Raw genomic sequence first — 15681 nt, 5'->3', positions numbered from 1 at the left:
CAGTCGTTAAGTTCAAAAGCTATTTGGAGGAGACCAACTGTCAAGTGAGCAGGTTGACAACATAGTTACAAAAGTCTTGTTGCCTAGGAGGCCTCAAGAACTAATACAGGGGAAAAAAAGGGTGTCAGTATTCCTTGTCTTGTCCTCAGTGTCTTTGGCTCCAAATTGCTTTCTAGAAAAAAACACCATAATTTTAAGTTGATGACCCTAAGGATATGTTGCAAGACTGACCTGTTGGCTGAGGGGCTTGAGAGGCTGGGAAAAAAGGTGGGGTTAGGAATTCGATGTTAGGAACGGGGCTAGAGGAAGTTCCAAGGGATTCAACTTTTTCAGGGCTTGTGGCATTGTAATGTTCTTAGGATTTAAGCTTTAACTCATGCTTACAAGTTGTAGTAGGTTAACATAAGGTAAGTATTGACAACTGTTATGATTGTATAGTATTTACAATTATATCTAGTGGGAGGTTGTTAAAACTTTCATTTGAAATCAAAATAATATATGCATATTCTGAATACAGCTGCTTAACATGTATAATCTGAGAGATGCAGAAGAAAATGTTTGACCATGAATTGTGTACAATGGGCAGGTTTTGAAGTCAGACAAATAGAATTTACGATTAACTTATTCTATAAAAACCTTGATTTTTAAACCCATTTTGAGAACTTCGATGTCTGGGCCTTGCTTTTTAAAATCTTTTTGATTGGCCAAGGATGAGTATAGGAGAAGGGTAGCTGAAAAATCTAAACAAACGCATAGCCAATGTATGCATAAATTCGCCAGCATATCTTATTCTGTACCCTTTGAATGTTACTGCCCCCTCCCCCCTTTTTTTTTTGACATTCATGATGCCTCACCTGTATTCAGAGGTAAAGGCTTGGTAATATCTGGCAAAAACATCAGTAGTCCTGAAGGTCACTGACCATTGGTTATCTATGCTTGAATAAAAAATATTGTTCCTGTTAAACTGGAATGTTTGCTCAAATAAACATCAGACCAGATTTTAGCTGGACATTGCCCAGATAGCAAGTTAATAATGCATGATATAATATCATAAGATCAATAAGTGTTGAAAAACAGTGAAACTATATTGAAAATTGGGAATTGTCTGCCAAAATCCAAAATTCTCATCTCCAGTGACTGGATGGAGGGCTTCTGTGTGTTACTGGCGTGTTTTCTGCTGGACAAGAAGTTCATGGTCCTGGGAGGAGAAGAGAGCATTGGGGTGTGACTGAAGGTACAGAGGGTGTGTTACTGCCAGCTGATTTGCTCAGTTTGGCTAGAAGGTGACAGACCAGGCCAGAAGATGGAGAGGTTTGGCACTACCTGGGCATGTGTTTTAGAGGATTTGCTGCAGTCCTGTCTGATCATGCTGTCACAGAGAGTAAATGTGTGGAGAACAGATGCATTGCGTCCTGTGCCCTTATCTCTTCCTGTGGGCACATTGGAGGGAGAAAGCTGCAGTGCTGGCCCACTCACAAATTGGCATAAAACTGCTGAATCAGCAGCAGGATTTGAAGTAGTGATGACTAAACGCCATCCGCTGTTAATCATTTCTGTGCCATCTGGGAGTGTCACAGTATCCAGGTAAGTCCTGAGGACAAAGGAAACACAGAAACTCTGCATCTTCAGTCTCCTACTTGTACTTCAATAAATTAGTTTTGGACATTAGTACTAGGTCTCAATTATTTGGAGGTGGCCTAACGGACACTAAAAGCTTGGTACAGGACTCTCTGTGCTGGAGCAGCCACAGCAAATAAAGGAAATGCTCATGAACCTGCATTGACCACTGATGCTTGCTGATCTGCACTGTAGATACAGTTATGGCTTAGATAAACATCCCTTCTGGTATTTATTTTTAAATCATAGAAGTCTTTGAACCCAAATCTCAGATCCAAGCTAAAGTATTGACTCAAATGTAATTTCTGAGCCTTGTCTGCAGAACAGGCTAAACAAGATCCAAACTGAATGTTCAAAACTGTGGATCCAGACTTTCAGATGTTCTCTTTAACTCCCCCTGCTTATGTTCACACCAACTCTACTCCATTCATCTTCACTTGCTGCTGTTGCTGTAGTCAAGAAAGAGAACTAGCTGAAACAGGGCACTCTTGGCTGTGGCTGGCAGTTAATGAAGCTGATTTCGGTCCCAGCACTACTTTTGGGGAAGAATCCAGTTACATATGTGGATATGTAATGAAACTTCCCAAGGGAAAAACAAGATGCTGTAATTTGATGACTTGATAAAAAGGGAAATGCTGACACAGCCTAGGGCTCGTACTGTGAAAAGAATTGGATAGGATCTGAATTTTATGCCTGTTGGAGAACTACCTGATTTTGAATTGTTTTCTACTCTGAAATGAATGAAACGAAAATACATTGAAATTTCATATCATGTGGAATTGAAATGGAATGATTTTTTGCTCAGTTGATGGGTTTCACGCATCACTTTTTGGGTTATTTTAATCTTTGAAGTTATTAAATTACTCCTTTATATAAAATTTATGTTTCTAAGAGTTTTGCAAACTGAAAAAACAAACACATTTGTTGTGAACCTAACTCCATACAATATTTCAATATTATTTTGACTCCACTAAAAAAAAAAAATTATAGTTTATTTATAATAATAAAATAATACATTTTAATCAAATTGCATAATGCCAGAATACTTTAACAAAACCATAAATTTTTGTTGAAAGACTCTTTGAACAGAGAAATTTCCCAGCATCTCCAGGGATGATTCAGCAGCATAAAAGCTTCAGAAACAATAATATTTTATTGATTTTGTTTTGAACAAATGATTTTACAGATCTGGTGGCAGCTAGAGAAAGGCTCTGTAGTCTCATACGAGTCTCATAATTATTGAGTGTACTCCTGGCCACAAATGACATTTCTTTCCAATGTTCGCTCTTTTTCTTCTTCTTGTCTTCTCATTTATTTATATTTGTTATTGTCAGTACAGTTGCTATGTCTGGCTTTACTGAAATTGATTTTTCCTAGCTACAGGCTGTAGAGTGTCCCAGTGGTTTTTATTATAAGGCAGTTAATATGACCTATCGCAAGAAAGAATTAGGCTGATTTTGTAAATCATAATTTTTCCTGCACAGCAGGGTCAGTAAAGCATAAAAACCTGAGTAGCCTGGGCTTCATTCTCCACCAGCCCGAATTATGAGCACAGATTTCACACATGGGTAACCTTTTCCACTTTCTTTAAGTGAGGGTATAAAGCATTAGGAAAAAGATAATCTTTCTTGAGATCTTCCATGGGAAATAAAAAAGTAGGCTGGGCTCATCACATTATAATTAAGAGGTTAACCCACGAAATAATAAAAGCCCGCTAGCTTTTAGTGCCAAACAGTGTTGAAGTACAGAGCATTGCAGCGGGCGTGACTGTCAGGGCCCTGAGAGCGTCCTCGCTCCTGGCGGGGGCTCAGGCCCAGTCAGCGGCCCCACAGCCGGGCTGCTCCCCTTCCCCGCGCTGGCCTGGGCAGAGGCTCCCAGGCAGCACTGTGGGGAGGCCATGGCCATGGCCAGGGCCAACCTGACCCTGCTCCCACAGGACTTGCTTTAAGCTGAGGCTGTAGATACAGCTCCAGCTGCTTCGCAGCTGTGCCTCTGCCTGGCCATAGACCCTGTTGATGCAGACCCAGATTCAGACCTGCAGCCTGTCTTCCTGGCCTGACTGCAGACCTGCCTCATCACTGTGGACTTGCTTGGAGACCACCAGGCTGTGTCTGACTCTGGATACCGTAACCGGGATCCTGACCTGGACTGGCTAACTCATGTTCCTGGCTCGGCCTCATCGCCCATGAACTTATGCAATGATCTGGCCTCACTACCACCCCTGGGTCTGCCCTGCTTGCCTCACTCAGGTACCACGGGACAGACCCCTGCCCTACCAGCCTGGTTATCATGATTGGCTCCGTCTCACTATCCCCTGGGGAGCAACAAGCCTGCACGGTGCCCTGACAGACCTCTGCTGCTGAGGATGTTTTTTTCTCATGCCTTTGGGCTGTCTTAACCCTGCAAGTTCTTTTACCCTCTGCAGTTACCTTTCCTTCATGGTCTTACTGATGGGAGGAATTTGAGAATTAAAAGCCAAATTCTTTTGTTGGAAAATACCCCAGTTAAATTTCTTTTTCAAATCTATTCTTGTGCTTTATTAAAACTGAGAACTCCAAAGGTGAAGGCTGTAAAAGCAATTTATTTGTTTAAAGATGTTATGCAAATTGAAAGACCAGGTTGGTGTTGTGGCCATTATTTTGTTGCAGGTAGCTGAGGTGATCAGATGCTGGCTAGACTTTGGTAGGCTTTTTGGGCAGCAAAGGCTGGAGGATGGAATCTGTCTTCTTTGCTTCTCCTGGGCATGAGTCTGATAGAGAAAGTTCTTCAGGGAAAGGGAGAATAACTGGTCCAGTGACTGGTTTGGTCAAGTCTGGTTTGTCTGCTTGAGTTTTTGCTCCATCAAGACTGGGCATAGATCCTACCATCTCAGGTGGAACTGTCTTTCCATCTTTATGTTCATTTTGACTTTCTAATGGGTTTTGGAAAGAGATGTCCTCAGTTGAAGGGGGCAGAATTTTAACCCAGCCCACTGTTTTTTCTAGGTGTGGGGAGAAACGATTGGTTTCTGAAGGGAAAGCTTGTTGATCATTCTGGTTGGATTTCCCAGGTGTCTTATTAGGTTGCTGTTTCTCCTCTTCAGTGGCAGGATCCTAGATAACAGGCAATAAGCATTACCTAAATTGAAGCTATTCCAAATTCTTTCAGATACAGAGAAGGTCACCCTTCACACTAGGGATCTGCTGCAATTCCAGTCGCAAAAACCAGCTGCAGAACAGAAGCTCAGAGAATAAGACAGATGGAACTACTTATTATGCCAGTGGAGTTGGGTGCGTGAAACTTGGGTAACTACACAGTTATTGCTCTTTGCATTCCCTTTGTAATTTACAATTTCTTTGTAGAGCATTCTGAACATATTCAGTATGATTGACTCTATACTTATTCTACTGCCTTTTTATCCACCTAGCAACAGTCTGTTTTATCACAAGAGAGATTTCTTCCTGATTTGGCCTTATCACTTCCTTGAAACCCAAATCTTTGTGAATAAGAAAACTTAAAAATGGCTGGGCTTTCAAGAGTTCAATTTTTGTTTTGTAAGGGAGTATTACTCTTGCAATTAGATTAAGATTAGATTAGATAAAGAAATACCTGCAGACCGTAGAGTTCACAGGATATTGTGATAAATTGTTTAAGTTCCACGTGGCTGGTTACTACAGAGCCTTTGCAGAAACCTATTCGCTGGAAGAAGAAAATGCAGGATTTTTTTCACATTGTAGCACTGATACTTAGGTCCTATCTTGTAAAATGATTATGAAAGGCTGAATAGCTATAGCTTCTACATGTATTTGTAGGGATAAGCAGCTTGGGCAAACTTTTATTTTGCGATTGGCAAGCTTACAAAGGCAGGCAGCATTTTGAAAATGTTTTATGTTTGCAAAGGAGGGTTAGGTAACATGATAGTAAAAATAAGCTGGCCACTTAAGGCCCAACTACAACAGCATACTTAAGTTCTGCTGCAGCAGAATATTCCCATGCAGGCAAATTGTGTAATAGAACATTATATCATTTTTCAGGCAAAACCAATTTCACACCACACTGGTGAAAGAAACCATGAAAAAATGTTTTTTCTAATAGTTGTGTTTTTACTGGGCTGTATGTAACATGGCTTGGATCTCAGTTAAGATGGGGCTTGAAATGTTATCTCTTGGCAGCATGCCCATTTACTCTTTCAGTTTCTCTTACAATTTTTTCCTTAGTTCCTAAATGTTTTCCTTAGCTGACCTGATTGTAGTATGAATATAATCTTTATGCATTGTTTGTGATTTATTGTCTATGTCTGTTTACTTGGAAGAAATCCTTAAGAATGATTCAGTTTTGTAAGGTGATGGCTACCCCACCTTTTTCTGGATGGTCTTTTTTTCTGTTTTCTTTGTTCACAGACTTCTGGGTAAGAAATCAGAACTTTTACTGAAGTGGTTTCTCTATTTGAAAGCAGTTTGTACAGTTGCAAGACCGTATAGAGCTACAACCCATAAAAATATGCCTGTGGGCTTTGATTCTTGTCTGCAAAGGACCAAAGGGATAGGCTAAGTATTCACTGAGGAATCATAGTATCTGAAAAACAGGTGTTTATACAAGGGAAAGTACTTACAGCTAGTTCCAGTGGAAGTGGCTTGCACTTGGAGATGTCAGCAATCGTGTCATTTTTGGAGCAGGATGTCTCCTGAATTAAAAACTCTACAAAATGTGCAGGACCAACAACCCACTGTTAATGAGACACCAGTGGCAATTAGACTTTGAGCATGTGTCAGGAAGAAGAAAGAATCCTACAGACCTTGAAATAGATGTAAAATTCCTGCTAAGAGTGGAAAGAGCTCGTTATACTTGGGGCATTGCTGTTAGTTGTCTTACAGGAGAATGATTTTTTTGCAAGTGCTGCTTTATTACCTGGTTATTTTTTCCTTCTTATATATGCACAGTCTTAGTTACTCATGGATTAGCTATAGCTGAAATGAGTTTGGGTTTTGTAATGAGTTAGCATCCACATAGAACTACGTATCCAAAGACCCTCTTCAGTGCCTTGTTGATCATTTCTGGCTGCTTAATGAACAGGATCACTTTTTCTGTTTCTGAAATGCGAGTTCTGTAGGGTTGGAAAATGGGAGCGATTAAATACTGTATTGTAGTAATATCTAACATTTTGAGAGAAAGAGTAAAAACGACCTTGTTCTCTTTACATAATGAATTTTAGAGAGACCAGATATGACTGTGGTAAACCAACAGGATTTAGCCAGGAGATCATTAACTCTGTTAGTCTAAAGTTAGTTTTAAACCGTGTTTAAACTCATTCAGTGAATTAAAGGTATCTGTCAGAAGAGACGACTGTGCTTTATTAAATACTTTCTATTAGGGAGAAATGGTGGTGGTAGAAGAAAGAGCTTACAGTGAAGCTTTCCTAAACTTTGGAAGGCAAATCTGTGTCTTCAGTTTTGCGTAAAGCCCTTCTTTTTGCAATAAATGGAGTCAAAGTCTTGGATCAATGCAGATTCTAATTTCCCAGGAGAATTCTGCATAGAAGTATTCTCTATACTATACAGATATAAATTCTAAACAATCTGTAAGACATAACAAATCATATAAAGTATAACTGGTGGATCCATACTTCTTAAGAACTAAAGCACGTCATATGAGCCTTGGCTTACCTGCATTGAAGCTCTTGTGACATTGAGGACAGAGAAATAATGAGGTTGTTCGCTCTTTTCATTGAACTTGGCAAGGCTTTGAACAGCAGCCTCCAAATATTTGGGCTCAGTTGGACAGTCATCAACTGGGCAGTCAGGACATACTGACCAAATGTATCTGGGTGGAACTTTTTATTCAAACAAAAGAATGTCATTAGAGAAAGCATAACCATAAGACCCTGTGGATAGCATAGGTCACTGTAATTGCATCTATGCCCCAAATCCTACCCACTTGTCCTTCATTCCCCTGGAGTAACAATATGTGGTTTGATTCACCCAATGATTTTGAATCTTTATGAATTTGCAGACCCATAAAAATGTTGCACTGGAGGCAGAGACATTGCAGAAAAAAGCTCAACCTACTGACAATGACCTTCCCGGTTTTACTTGCCTTTCACAAACCCATAAAAAAGCTTTTGGGACCAGAGGGTAAAAGGCCATATAAAGGCTCTTCTGGGTTTCCCAGAGATGAAAACAGTTATTACTGCACTGCTTTGAGCTGCAGGACCACACTGGCCTTATGATCACTGACTTGAGAAAATTAGCACAGCTGAAAGCTAATGGAGATGCTGTGGTACCATAATTACAATTAAAATTTAAAGTAATGCTATATGGCAGAGTGTTTTTCCAGTCCACTTTTAAATTAAGTGTGTTAAATAAAGACATACCTGGTTGTAAAATGCACTCATAAGTGTTCAGATGAGCAATATTTCTTGCCTGATTAATGTAGATAATTGCTTTGCATTGACCATAAACCTAAAACAATATAAACATTTAGAAACGATTAATATTTCACCCTTTGCACTGATCATCTAGTACCTACACAGCAAGTGGTTCATTTTCTCCTTGTAGTCATGAAATTCTTTTCAAGAAAAAAGTTGTGTCAGTACTCAAATGGCAACAAAGCACATTTCTAAGTATCTCCTTTAGAATTATGGGCCAGACATTCCCCTGGTATAATTCTGAGCTACACAGGTACAGTACTTGTCTGCAGGGTGGCCTACACGAGGCCACTCTTCTGGCACCTAAGAAGTGCCCAAGCATCAGAGTGCTTTCCCTGGCCAGGCCCCTGTACAGACCTGGGTCTGTGTTGGGAACCTGGAGAGCTTAAACCTGGAGATCAGCTCAGAGTGTCTGGATCCAGTCACCTGTCTTCTACCTTCCCCTTCTTCCTATGTCCATAGTCAGGAAGGAGAGTGGTATCAAAGACCCTAAATCAGTTTTGTGGCACAGTAGGATCACCCTTGCACACCAAGAAACTCTGAATTTATGGCAGAAAAAAATACCAGCCTATTAATATCCATTGTGCCTTTATGTTTAAAAGTTGAATGTATATTCTCTGAGTGCTTCTTAAATATTGCCACTTGTATGATCACAGCCTCTAGGACATACATTTCTTGGCTTCACAGAAGCCGTATCGACTATATATGCTTTGTACTCTTCTCCTGCTGAAAGCCCTGAAAACAGAATTGAGCAGAATTCTTTTTATTTTTTCCAATTTTTCATTTAAAAATGAAAACTGATTGACCTAAGAAGCAGCCTGGGACAATTTAATCATAACTTTTTTTTTTTTTTCACGTGAAGCTTCTTTCTTGTCATTCTTCATTTTGTAAGGTTTTTTCCCACTTGTTCAGAATCATTTCGGTCACCTGTTGCAACAGCCTTAGATCACTTTGCAGCTTATCTTGCTGAGCTTTCTTTTTTTCTCCTCTTCCAGTGCAATTTTTGCAAAGGTGTGAAAATAAAAGTGGAATTAAACTAAACCAAAAATTGCTTGTTATATAAAGGTGAGTTTCTTTTATACCCTTCTTGACAGGCTGTCTTTAAAATAAACTCTTACAGGGTTGCTATAAAAAGTAAACCATTTATTCTAAATAGTGTCCTAGCACGGCTATTTAGTTATGTCTGCTTATTAGCTCTGGTCAAAAACTTTCTTTTAATTTTCATTTTTTTAAATAAATCTTACCAGTCTATAAACTGATTAGAAAGTACAGAGAAAAACTGTGAACCTTAAAAAATGGATTTTGATTTCTTTTAAGCTCTGCTACCTACTAAAAATGCATATGTAGGGATTTTGCTGTCATCAGTAGTACCTGAGTAGCTCATCATACCTGAGATTAAATAAGAAAATAAAATCCTTACAGTTTCATGAGCAAGTCTGGCTGTACAGTTCTTCCACAACTTTTTGCTGAGTACATGGCATTCAGTATCTACTACATCCAAGATGAGATAGAAAACAGAACCAGTGATCTCCTGAAAACAAAAAAAGAAAGGGTAATTTCCCAGTTTTGTATAAAACAAGGTTGGGACACATAAAAGGGAGAGATGGAGAAACACAAAACACACAGGTAGGACACAGATGTCCTGAAAACTGAACATTCTGTGGGACAAGTTCTCAATGGTGGCAAATCAGGTGAGATTCAGGCCCTGTTAGAACAGGCTTGCTCATGCATCTAGCCAACTTTAATTAAAGAACAGCCTTTTAGAGTCAGTTTTATCCTTCTGATTCTGGTACTGACCAGAACCCAAGAATAAGGAGTAAACATGGTGATGTTTTCATTGTCAATTGCATTTTATGATTAGGTTTGAAAGGTGGGTTATTTTGCCTTCAATAAGAATGAGATGACAAATATCACAAATAAAAAAACCTGCTAACATGGAACATTCCCAGTAGGCATTAGAAACAGCAATATCTTCTTAGTGTCTTCCTCAAGTATGGATGCTTTGCACTTGTCGTAAAAGAGGCAATGACTGCATTGATGGTGACAACTTAAATATTCTCTCAGATATCAGAAAGTGCTATGAGTGACCTTGCATATCTACATGGATGCCACTCAAAGCTTCAGTCCAGTGCTTGAGTTCTGAGCCTGTGCTTAAGTCTAGAAACCTTTACTGTATATACTTGTAAATATAATACTGAACTCATTAAATATAAAAGAGCAAAATAAATAGAAAATAAATATAAAGAATGAGTAAATTGTTTTGTTAGCTTTGTCTCTAAGTTATATTCTTACATATACAACTTACCATTTTTTGTATTTTCATGTCCTCTTTTTTCCCCTAAGTGTTCTATGAAGTAATCTGGTAATGCCTTGCACTGAGCTCTCAGGGTTTGCCTACACTAATCCTGAGGTTTAATTATAAGTGTCATTTTGAAGGTCATGAAAAGATCCAAAGCTATTTTAACAAAGAGTGAAGCTGAGGTGCAGCAGCACTATGTACAGTGGCATGGCAGTACCCCCACACCTGGCTGCACAGATCCTTCTGCAGAAGGATCTAATCATAATTTAGATTCTGGTTACATACAAGGTACCTAAATACCATGATGATATGTCTCCTTAATATGATAGCTGATATAGGTTAAATTAGTAAACAGAAAGTGAGACTGGTCAAAGAGTAATTGCCATTTGCTGAAAAAGTGGGTTTTGAGTAGTGCAGAATTTGGTATGAGCTTGTAACTTTAAATATATCCTCTATGAGAAAGAAACATCACTAAGACTATCCTGCATGAAGAAGTAATAGCCAAGAAAAATGTGTATCTTTAAAGAGTCCCAAAGTTTGGACTGGTGACTTGAGCTTTCAAGTTGGTTGTTTAGGTATTCTGGTAGCAAAAGCACACACATATCTCATTAAAGAAATGTTCTTGTAATCAAATGTGATTGATGTTAGATGGGTTTACTCAGCTGAATCATGAAGACTGATTGTAAAGCCTGGTGATCTTGGAAACACTAAATGCAACCAGGGTGGACCAAACTGTATTTCCTGTTGCCTGTAGCTCTCTTGTATAATATCAGCTCTAATATACAGATGAAGTTATTATAAAATCTACACATCTTTTTGTCTACCTGCTTCTGTATGTATCATCCTCCACTGGGGAAAGGATAATTTGAGGTTTATTCAAAGCTCAGCAGATCTCCAAAGGTTTCATCATCCTTATTTTAATTTTCATTAAAAGACTATTATGCAAAGGCCTTTTGATATCTGCTTAGTATTCAATAAAAACTTCTATCTTTTCTGCATTGCCAAAAAGATCCCTTCCTCAGTGATGCCGATGCTAGGATTGCTGCTGCAACGCGTGCTGGGGAGCCTGGGAGCCAGAAGAAATGCAGCACGAGTGCAGCATCACCTTTGTGGCAGGGTGACCTGGGGCAAGGGAAAGAAATGAAATATTTTGGCATGTTTTGTAATTTTGGTTAAGTGCCTGTCAGTGAAGTTAATCATGAGTATCTTGTATGAAAGAAAGGCTCTGTCCTACTTGCATATAAGTTAATAGCAGATGGCTCATTAGTTTCAATTAGAGCAAAACTGAACCACAGGTTGCTTAAGGGCAGAATTGAATTTGAAGTAACTTTGGAAATGTTTTTATCTTGAGTATTGGTTAAAAAAGTGGGAGGAAGGACCACTGACTGATAAAAAAAAAAATTTTTTTTGAGGGGAATAGAAAGTTGCATAAGGTTGTTACTGTCCATGGACATCTCTGACATAGCTGACTGCTTCTTATGTACTCTGTTTCAGCAGCAGCAAAAATGTGACAAACAGCTTGTCTAATTTGTTATTGCAGTGTCTTGAAGCACCTTATTTACAGGATAAGCATATTAGATGCAAAAAATAAGAATAAAAGTAAATTAAACCCCCAAATGAACAAAGAGCAAAGTACGCCCTAAGGCAATAAGAAAAGTGTCTAGGGAATTAAGTGACAGACCACATCACAAACAAGGACCAAAATTCTCCTGTGCTGAGATACACTTGGCACAGATGAAGGGAGAAGCAGGAAGAGGAATGAAGCGATTTACAACATGTCTGCACCCACAATGCTACATGCTGGGGTGGTCACAGGGATGCGCTAATTATCGTCCGTAGAAAATAGCTCCAGGGTGGGACTTGACTGGTGATGTGGGTTCTGGGCCAGCTCAGAGGCATCCCGTGTGGGAAAAATTCTCAAGAGACCTGATCCAGTTGCTTAGTGGGCACATTCTGCCACTTGAGCAAAGCAATATATAGAACATACTGCAAAGCACAGCACAGTCTGCATCTTCAGTGGTGAGATGTCAGGTTGCTGGAGCCCACAGCGTGTCTGCAGAAACTATATCCTTGGGATAGTAGCAGGAAGTAGTGTCATATCCTTGGTGTACAGATCTTTAAACATCTGGCAATGAGCCTGATTTTCTTTAAGGATTCAGAACTCAGCCTTTCAGGTAGGATTATGGAAAGTGAGCAAACATGGCAGGAAATGTTAGTAGCATGCTTCCACAGTGCCTGACGTGTTGTGGGCCTTGTGCAGTTATTTCAGGTTGTCCCTGGCTAGTGCCAACAGATTCAGCTAATGTAACAGAAAATAGTAATAAATTAATCACACATAGAGAAATAAGATACTTGAGGATTGAGAGTGATATTCCATAGGTATTTCCAGTGTAATTTTTGCACTTGAACTGGTTTTGGATTTCTTCTGGAGAATGAGTCATCATTTAGAGGTCTGTGAAGGAATCCCCCGGTCCCAAGCTGGACGTGTTTATACTTGTTAGTGCTTACACCTTTTGTGCAAAGCGCACGATGACTTAATAGCCTTTGCAGTCCAACTGCTCAAGGCAGTGGGAGGAAGGTGTAAAATGAAATTAAATCAGAGTAGTGGTGTTTCATACCAAATTTGAACTGATGCCTGGAGCTATTCCAGTGGCAGGCAGCAGAGAATTGTGACTGAGATTTGCTATCTAATTGCCCTCAGTGGTGATGAAACTGTTTCTAGTCATCTGTGCGTAACATTGACACAGCCTCTGGAGTCCTGTGAATGTAACTTTACATTTGCCTTTTGAAATATTTCTTAGTTCAAATAGATATTGCTAGGGAATAGTGGTAGACACAGGGCTCTTCATAAGAGAAACAGATACAGAACAAGCAGATAACTTACCTGAGGATATTCTCGGACACTGAAAATTCGGTAGAGACTGAGTATGTAGCCCTCTTTTCGGTCAGCATTGATCTGGCGAAGAGCCAGATCTGCAGCCTCCTCTACTGCAGTGTCATCACAGGTTGGGGAAAGCAATGCAGTCGTCGCTTCTCTGGCAGGAGGAGAGGCAGCCCAGGAGCAAAGCGCCTGTATGCCAAAGAGCACTGAAACAAGTAAAACCATTCTGCTTCGAAAAAAAGTGCAGCAGATCAGAATGGTAAGGCAGTATGGAGGGGTTGACTTGCATGAAATTGCAGATTTCTGTAGTGGAGCCGTGTCTCTTTTTAATTAGTGTCCCCTTTTTACTACATACTGACCATCACCTTTAAACCTACAACTGCAACAGCAAACACAAAGTCAATGATTACAAGGTTTTATGAAAGTGGTGTCACTCCCTCTGAGACCAGAGAGCACTTTCTCCTTCTGGCTTTACTTCACTGGGCAGATCGTATAACTTTGACCTCATCACAAGGGACAAGAATATACACACAAACCTGCTTTCTTAAGAAACTATAATTGCTTAAATAAACCTACATGCAGGACAGGTCTGGCTCTACCTCTGTTCTGTTGGTGATCCAGTTCTCCCAAATAAGACAATGACAAAGCTCTGAGTAATTTGGGTGGGAACTGCATGAGGGCCACAAGGTTGACCGATTTTACACTTTGTATTTGTTAAATGCTAGTTGTAAACAAACATACTGACTATTATGTGCAGTCAGTTTGGTTGGGATAGAAAGCTGGGTTTGGATTCATTCTTCGAGCATTTCTACTCAGGTGGATACCTACAGATGAAGCCAAGCCAGCAAAATGCAGTTCATCTCTGGGCAAGAAGCCTGTGTTTAACTGGCCTGCTCAAGCTGTTAAGTACTCTTAGATAACATGATAACAAGGCATTGTAAAGAATTAACGGTTTCATCTTGGTGTCTGCTCTTAAGCAGAAATTTCCATTGTGTTTATTTGGGACTTAACCTTTACTGCAATTGAATATAGTAGCATAGATGTGGTAAGTTTTGTTGTTTCCTCAAAGACTTCACTTCTGTTGCTGTGATGGTGCAAAATGAGATGCTGTGAGATGTTGGAAGAAATAGACAATAAGTGTCTATTACAAGGGCTATCAAAATGGTCTCAGGCTATTGAAGCCTCCATTTCAGGATTTGTTCCCTCTCAATGCCTTGACTCCAGACCACTTATCTTTTGTTGCCTAAAAATCAATTTATTACACCTACCAGATATTTCACACACACCCCTGATTTCCCTGAACATTTCCTATTTCATCCCATCTTCCCCCAAACCTCTGACTTTGTTCTCACTGTCACATTGTGCAAAGTACTCTGAACTTGTCATCATTAAACGTTGCTTCTGATGCCAAAGGGCAAGTCTTGTTTCCTTTTTATCTTCTCCCATCTTAACTTTTTGGCTGCACTTGGTTTCAGCCTCTAGGCAATGCCTAGCTTTATATTCCTGTGGGTTTAGAGGCAGGTGCAGTTGCATACGAACTCCACCACTAATTATAACATGCTGCTGCATTCTTATTGCCTGAGAACCAAACTTAGTGATGAAATAAGAACAATCTGAAATTATATGCTGGGGGGGGTGCGGGGAAGGTGGCCTGTAAGAAAGTTACGGACCTGGGGCTGATTACGCTCATCGTGTTGCCAAAGTTCTGAAGGGGGAATCTAGCAGAAAGAACTTTTTAAAGAAGAGAGAGCGTGTAATGTAAACGGGAGGGTGAACTGCCTTTTTTTGACTTCTTGTAGCTGGTGACTTCCTCTTTATGCTACCTCTTGCTCTTTTCTGCCCGTAAATTATTCTTTTTGTACTTTGAATTGAGGAAAATGTACATCCAGTTGTTTCTTTGCCAGTTCACATCACCTTGCATAGCTCTCCCAGATTTAGTCTAGACTTCTCTGTGAGCTGCAGCTACTTATCCCATAACTGCCTCTTGGCAGTCTTGGATGATTTAGGAGCTTAGTTTCTATCTTGTTCAGTGTTACTGTCTCCCTTATACTGTATGGTCAGAATGGCTCAAGGAAAAGAGTCGCACCTGCTTAATCTTTAACCACTGCCACAGCCTACCCCAGCTTAAACTGTAGGAAGCCATAGGAGAATCATAAGGACATTGGTCCAGCAATGTCACTATTTTAATTATTTTAGCACTACTTAGTGCTCTGCTTTCATTCCTTTTCAGCAACAATAAATAACCCAGTCCTGATGTGACTGGAGACTGTGACCTGGGGGCGAGGGGGAGGTCATTCACTGACTCAGCTGCTCCCCACATAGATTCACAGAGCACACGCTATCTGTGCAGGTTTATTCGTACCTTGGATTTATCCCCTCACTGCTGAATATGGACGTTGATTTGCCAGCCAAGAGACTGCACTGTGGTCACTATTGCTTCTCAAGTGATTTGCTGAGTACAGATGAAAAAGGGTCATGGAA

General features: G+C 40.0%; 1 protein-coding gene across 1 annotated transcript; it reads right to left on the bottom strand.

Moving 5' to 3' along the window:
* Window positions 1-2754: 2754 nt before the first annotated feature.
* Window positions 2755-13542, bottom strand: FETUB (fetuin B). Its single transcript, XM_010310656.2, has 7 exons — window positions 13204-13542; window positions 9441-9551; window positions 7967-8054; window positions 7260-7426; window positions 6209-6322; window positions 5206-5295; window positions 2755-4709 (listed from the first exon to the last, which is right to left on the bottom strand). The coding sequence occupies exons 1-7, from the start codon at window positions 13423-13425 to the stop codon at window positions 4290-4292; spliced, it is 1212 nt and encodes a 403-aa protein (XP_010308958.1). The 5' UTR covers window positions 13426-13542; the 3' UTR covers window positions 2755-4289.
* Window positions 13543-15681: the final 2139 nt, after the last annotated feature.

This window comes from Balearica regulorum, chromosome 9 (genome assembly GCF_011004875.1).
Source record: "Balearica regulorum gibbericeps isolate bBalReg1 chromosome 9, bBalReg1.pri, whole genome shotgun sequence".
Taxonomy (NCBI): Eukaryota; Metazoa; Chordata; class Aves; order Gruiformes; family Gruidae; genus Balearica; species Balearica regulorum.
Note: the sequence above shows the minus strand (reverse complement) of the source record. Positions and strands in the feature narration are given on the sequence as shown.

Excerpts from the sequence above, each read along its gene's own strand:
- FETUB (XM_010310656.2), bottom strand. The coding sequence starts at position 13,425 with ATGGTTTTACTTGTTTCAGTGCTCTTTGGCATACAGGCGCTTTGCTCC. Across the intron at positions 9,552-13,203 it reads GTGTCCGAGAATATCCTCAG|GAGATCACTGGTTCTGTTTT; the intron begins GTAAGTTATCTG and ends TTTTGTTTTCAG. Across the intron at positions 5,296-6,208 it reads CACTTCCACTGGAACTAGCT|CGAATAGGTTTCTGCAAAGG; the intron begins GTAAGTACTTTC and ends TTCTTCTTCCAG.